The 5,889-nt window shown below is 45.7% G+C and overlaps 1 protein-coding gene across 1 annotated transcript; it reads right to left on the bottom strand.

Annotated features, from left to right (window-relative positions):
• Window positions 1–5,532, bottom strand: LOC119777358 (terminal nucleotidyltransferase 5C). The gene is made up of 6 exons (XM_038276209.1): window positions 5,404–5,532; window positions 3,996–4,311; window positions 3,344–3,611; window positions 2,231–2,260; window positions 1,706–1,716; window positions 1–1,136 (listed from the first exon to the last, which is right to left on the bottom strand). The coding sequence occupies exons 1-6, from the start codon at window positions 5,409–5,411 to the stop codon at window positions 549–551; spliced, it is 1,221 nt and encodes a 406-aa protein (XP_038132137.1). The 5' UTR covers window positions 5,412–5,532; the 3' UTR covers window positions 1–548.
• Window positions 5,533–5,889: the final 357 nt, after the last annotated feature.

Here is a 5,889-nt window from a genome sequence, read left to right as displayed (position 1 = left end):
ATAAGGGAATCGGAATCCTGAAAATCGTATCAATTCCCAACACTAGGTATAGGGCTAGGGATATGGTTAGGGTGAGGCATGCATTGATAATGGTTAGGTTTACGGCTCAGGTGACAATTGGTAATGGGTTAAGGATAGATTTAAAGTTAGTGCATATAAAGGGTTAAAAATGACTGAAAATCATAGGAAGTCAATGGGAGTCAACATATGGTCCTCACTGTATATAGCAGAAAGAGTAGGGGTGTGTCTTTGTGTGTGTGTGTGTGTGTGTGTGCGTGCATGTCAACAGCACAGTTGGTTTCCCAGGGAGACCAGAGACCTATGACTCATGCAGTGCATACAGCATTTTCTGGAATTTGAACAAAATCAGAAGAATTATTATTTTCCCTCAAAGCCCAGATATAATTCCATGTAATCATGTTAGAACCTTCAAGAGTTCTGGAGAAGTTTCCTGTAAAACCCTCTCAGTTCCACCCACACTGGTCTATTATAGACCAAACTGCTCATCTATTCTCCAGCTCTTGGTAACCACTCTCTCACTCTGTGTCTCAGACTAGTCCAGTCTGTGGGTGGAGGTGTAAAGGGTAAGGTTGGTAGAGCAGAGCTGACCCTCCTTGTGGTATGTAGTAGCTGCAGTAGCTTGGTTCTGCCAGGTAAGGGGATGTGTGCTCAGCAAGGTACGGTGCTGGCTGGTAGAAACAGGTCACATGGTCTGTGTTTGGTATGATGTTCTGTTCACCCAGAACCTTCAGAGCCAGAACTGTGATCATGTTGAGAGTCTGGCGCCGTTCGTGCCCCATCAGGCAAACCGTGCTGTCATCTATGACCCGACGAAGGGTCATCAGGTACTGGTACTTACTCCTCTCTTCGCCGATGAAGTGGTTCTTCAAGTAGGACAGGATTTTCCTTTGCTGCTCCTGCACATCAGGGAAATCGATGAAAAAGCGCGAGCACATGTAGCGCTCCAGGGTTTTTATCTGAGTCTCGCTGGCCGGTCGGTAGTCTCTGACCAGCAGGTTGCTGTACTTCAACAAGCCACCACCTCTGATCTCTTCAGGCTTTCTGGTGGCAATCAGCCGGTAGCGCAGGTGGTCCATTGCTGCCTCAAAGTCCCCATACATGCTCTCTGCCAAGACCTCGACTGCAGGCACACAGCTTGATGCTGGAGGGGCATTGTCTGGGGCCACCTTAGGAGTGTCTTTATTTTCAGGCACAGTGATGGCTGCCTCAGAGGCTTGTGGAGGGGTTTGTACCGCTGAATCCTCGGGCTGAGGGTGAGGATCAACTGGTGAGGTGGAACTTGGAATTGTGATTGGAAAAGAGACCGGCTCAACAACTTGAGGCAAAGAGGATATATAACAATGTTCCTCTTTCTCCTCCAACCGTGAAGGAGAAACTCCTGACTGAGGACTAGAAGGTTCATCGTCCTCATTCTTGTTTGTGTTTAATAGCAAACACTTTGTATCTGAAGATCTCTGAGGTAAAAGGTCCCCGGACTCCGCTGGTGGGGTGAAGCACAGCAGCGGAGGGCTGAGGCAGGGGGACGGGGGGCTTGGACACAGTGGGGGAGGGCTGAGGCTGAGCATAGGGGGAGTGAGGTATGGAGGCGAACTGAGGCAAGAAGAGGTTGGGCTGAAACTTTGAGGTGGAGAGCTGAAGCTCATAGGACTCATGGTGCTTAACATTGGAGATGGGGGAGTAAAACATGGGGGTGGACTTGGGCTTGGGGGGGAGGGTGTGAAGTGAGGAGGAGACAAGCTGAGTATGGGGGGGGAAGACAGAGGTACATTTAGAATAGTTTCTTGTGAAGTGATGTTCGGCAGATTCGAGCTCATCTCCCTGGCAGGTTCTCCACTCTCAGCTGGAGACTCTTCAGCTGTTTTGTCAGGGTCAGAGGTCACGGAGCCTGTTTTGTCAGGGTCAGAGGTCACAGAGCCCACTAAATCCACTGCACCAAGAGGTTTGGATTGTTTGGGTTCAAAAAGCTCTGGATCCAGAGCTGAAGTAAGGTCAGGGTTTGAAGATGGGCAACTTGAAAGATCAAGCTCAGGTCCAGAGTTTGTTTGGAAAGAAGTGCTTGTTGATGGAATGGTTGCAGAAATCTCCAGCTTCACATCAAACCCTTTATTGGATTCACTGGCAGGGAAATGGTTGAAATCTATACAAGCTGCAGCAGCAAGCTCACTTTCAGACATTCGGATCGGGTATGCATTAGATATAACCTTTCTACACATCCGCCGAGGGGGTTTGGGGGATGAGTGTTTGAGCACCACCATGTGAGACAGTCTCTCTGAGACCTTAGCAGTGGGAGGAGAGGAGGTCTTTCTGTCAGAGGCAAGGCCAGATGGTGGAGGTAAAAGATCCTGAGTATCTGAAGGGCTAGATGTTTTCTCTGAGTTACCTGTGGATTGTGTGCTGGGAATGTCTGCTGTATCCTGTGTGGCAGTGGGCTGGGTGCTGCCAAGTGGAAGAGTGGAGCCAGAACAATCGATACTCAGTGTGTCTTCTAAATCTTTCTCCTCTGATGCTGAAAAATCTTGAGCACTTTCATCCATTTTTCTATTACTGTCCGTCTCTGCTTCAATCTGATCCCCGTTCTCTGTTCCTTCAAAGCACAGCTCGATCTTCGCACATGAAGATGTGCATGCGTCTGAGGCAGACACGTGTTGAGTATTATCTGCCTCATTGCTTCTCTGATCCTCTATCAAATGCTTAGATGAGTCTGTTTTATCAGATGGCTCTGTATTTTCAGGCTCCTCTGCAAGGTTTAGACACTCTGTTGAAGTTATTTTAGAAGCATTCAGCGTATCAGAAGGGTCCATCTGCCCTTCGTCAGGCAGCTTCATGCACTTAGCAGGTTCCTTCTGAACACAGAGCTCTCTGAAATCTGAACCTGCTGGTTGGTGGCTGTCACCAAACTTCACTTCCTCCAACTCATCTACCACTAGTGATTGCGGAACCTTATCAAGGAGCACAGAGTTGCATTTAGCTTCTGTTTGAGCCAATGTCTCAGATTCTGTATCTTCACTCTTCAGAGACGGTTGGTTTTCATTGTTAAGGTTTTCTCTGTGTTTAGACAAATCCAGCTCTCCAGATGTTTTCCCTTTGTTGCTTTGAGTTTCTTCCAAAAGTTCAGCTTGTTGCCTTAATTCTGCCTGAAAGTGGTTTTCATCCTTCTCCGGTGTCCTAAATGTCTGCCCCCCTGCTTGATTGTATAAGTGGACAGCGTGCTTCTCTGCATCTGGAGCCGGGGTCTGATTGGGCTCAGGCAAATTATTCTCAGATTCTGCAGAATGCTCCTTTAGGTTTTCAGCATTGGAGTTTTGCATGGAGTCCTGCTGCATGTAGGACTCTAGGAGGCGATCCAGAATGATCTGGAAGGAGTCCACACTGAACTCAAACTGCCGCCTTAGAGCGCTCACGAATTTGAGCTCAAGGTTTTTGCCACTGTTGTTGGATAGTGAGATTAGACTCCAGCGGTCGTGTTCGTTGAAAACTTTGACCATTTTCTGAACATATGCCTCCTTCATTGTGGCGCTGCTGATTCGTTCTCTGTTGACCCCGGTGGGCAGGCAGTCCAACAAGCAGCCCAGGACCGACTCTTTGATCACCTGGGGGAACAAGAAGACAACAAAAATAGAATAGAATAGAAATTATCTCTACTGTTCTTCAGTGACAGATGCAACTGCTGACAGTCACCAGATTTAGCTAAAACCTAAAGTTGCTATTTTTTAAAATCACAAGTGCCTCTTTATTTTTGATTTAATGAACATAGAAATGATTGCAACCTGGGACATCAGTATCCTGTGGTCTGGAAATTGATTAAAATCCCACAAACTGTGGAGATTTTTTATGATTAAACTATGAAAGGATTGTAAAAAGAAGCAAATTCTTTATTGTTTTCATGATCTCTCATTGTTGTCATATTGATGATAACAGTAGCATTGTGTTTATAAGTGGCTTTGGATAAGAGCCTCTGCTAAATGCAAACACACCTGGAACTCCTCCTGGCTTGGCAATTCCACTCCGAAGATGATGTCCAGGTCTTTGTAGCTCGTCCCATTGTCCCGAACCAGGACGTGGCTGGCTGTAGAGCCATTTAGACGAACATCCCTGACCGTGATTCCCTGCTTTTGCAGCCTGGCCCGCACTGCTATGATAATATCACGAGGACGCAGCTCCAGTGTGGGAAAGTTCCCACGGCCGTGGATGGGGACCACTTCTGAAAGCACCTGATGCAGAACCTCCACCTGCTCAGTGTTCAGGCTATGAAAGCGCTGGCTGGATTTCTTTTCAGACATACTGTTTGCCCTGTGGGGAAGAGAGGGAGGTTGGAACTCAGACATTATTCCACTCTGCTGCATGTTTAAGTCTAACCCATTCTGTCACACACACGCTATCATGCACGTTCCCTGCCAGTCTGCAAGTCACAGCTTGGCTGACAGCTTTCTGCAATGCTAATGTTACTGCTGTGCTGCTAAACTGACACATGGAGCCAACCATAGAAAGATGCCTCCAATAAATATCCCTCCACTGCCCAACAACAACAAACTGAAGGGAGGTTTTCGAAGCCAGAAACACATTACAATGTTTATTAAAAAAAACATTCATTCAGGATTTTTTCTTTTCTCTAATTAAAATTTATTAAAAATGAAAGAGTTGTTTTAACAAAGTAGTTTGTTGTTTCGGTGGATGTGTTTTAAATGTTTTGTTTCCCATCAGGGGAGCAAGGGTTAATGGAATGAGTCATCACCAACAGGCCGCATTAATCACACCAACGTCACTAATTAAAGACACACATCTGTTTTTGTGTGTGCAGCACATGATATGTATACATTAAAAACCGCGACTCACATCCACAGAAGCACCTCTAAAAGTTAGAGAACAATTTTTCTCACAGCTGGTTGCTTTAGGTTTAGCTGATTTGCTTTATTTCTGCACATCCCATAGCTGCTAATTCCTCATTTAATCTCTACAAACTAGATCCAGCTTTGGTTGAGTCTAACTGAGTCTGTCCAGGCGGTATGTGTAATGTGATTAAACGTACAATTGTCTGTGCCTGTCAAAGTGTTTCTGTGGAGTGAGAGCTCATATCTGAATGAGTAACCGTGGTTCATACCAGCCCATTATGATCTTTTGTGTGCTTTGATCAATAGCTGTCACTCTGTGCTACAGCTGAGTGCTGCTGATTGCTATGATTTGTCAATACAGGCAGGCTAACGACCAGGATACTAATGAGCAGTAATGGGAGGCTTTCTGGGATCACTTTGACTGACAGAAAGCTACAGTCTGCAACAACCACAGATCATTACTATGAATTTTAGATCAAATCTAACCCATGTTTAATGCATCAGCAAACATCAGATAATCGCTTTAGAATAAAACATCAAAGGGTTTCCCTACCTGTTCATTTCAGAACTGAGTATAAAAACCAGCAAGAAGTTATCTGATCCCAGACAAGCGCATTCAGATTAGATGGAGGAAGAATAAACAGGGCTCCCAGTGCTGACACTGACCACATACACAATAAAACCACAGCACTAGCCTGGCTGGACTATAGCTTGCCCCAGTATCTCTCCTCCCTCCCAAACCCTTCCCATATTCGCACTCTTCAGCAAACTTCCAGGCTGTGACTCATCCAGGCGTATCAGCTCAGCGCGCATATAATCTGCTGCCACTGGAAACACAACAGGCTGCTGCTGCACTCAGCCTCATGTGGAACAGATACTAATACTGTTGGACTACAAACTGCTCACTTTTCAAAAGAGAAGCCCATAAATCAACAAATCAACAAATCGATGTCTTTTTATATCTTTTAACTTTTGAAAACGTGAACAACACAAACACCTGGGTTAAATGCTCATTTGAAAAATTAAAGAAAACTGTTTT

The sequence above is a fragment of the Cyprinodon tularosa genome, unplaced genomic scaffold (assembly GCF_016077235.1).
Source record: "Cyprinodon tularosa strain WSP-4 unplaced genomic scaffold, ASM1607723v1 ctg1002, whole genome shotgun sequence".
NCBI lineage: Eukaryota > Metazoa > Chordata > Actinopteri > Cyprinodontiformes > Cyprinodontidae > Cyprinodon > Cyprinodon tularosa.
This window is presented reverse-complemented; position numbering and strand designations above follow the sequence as displayed.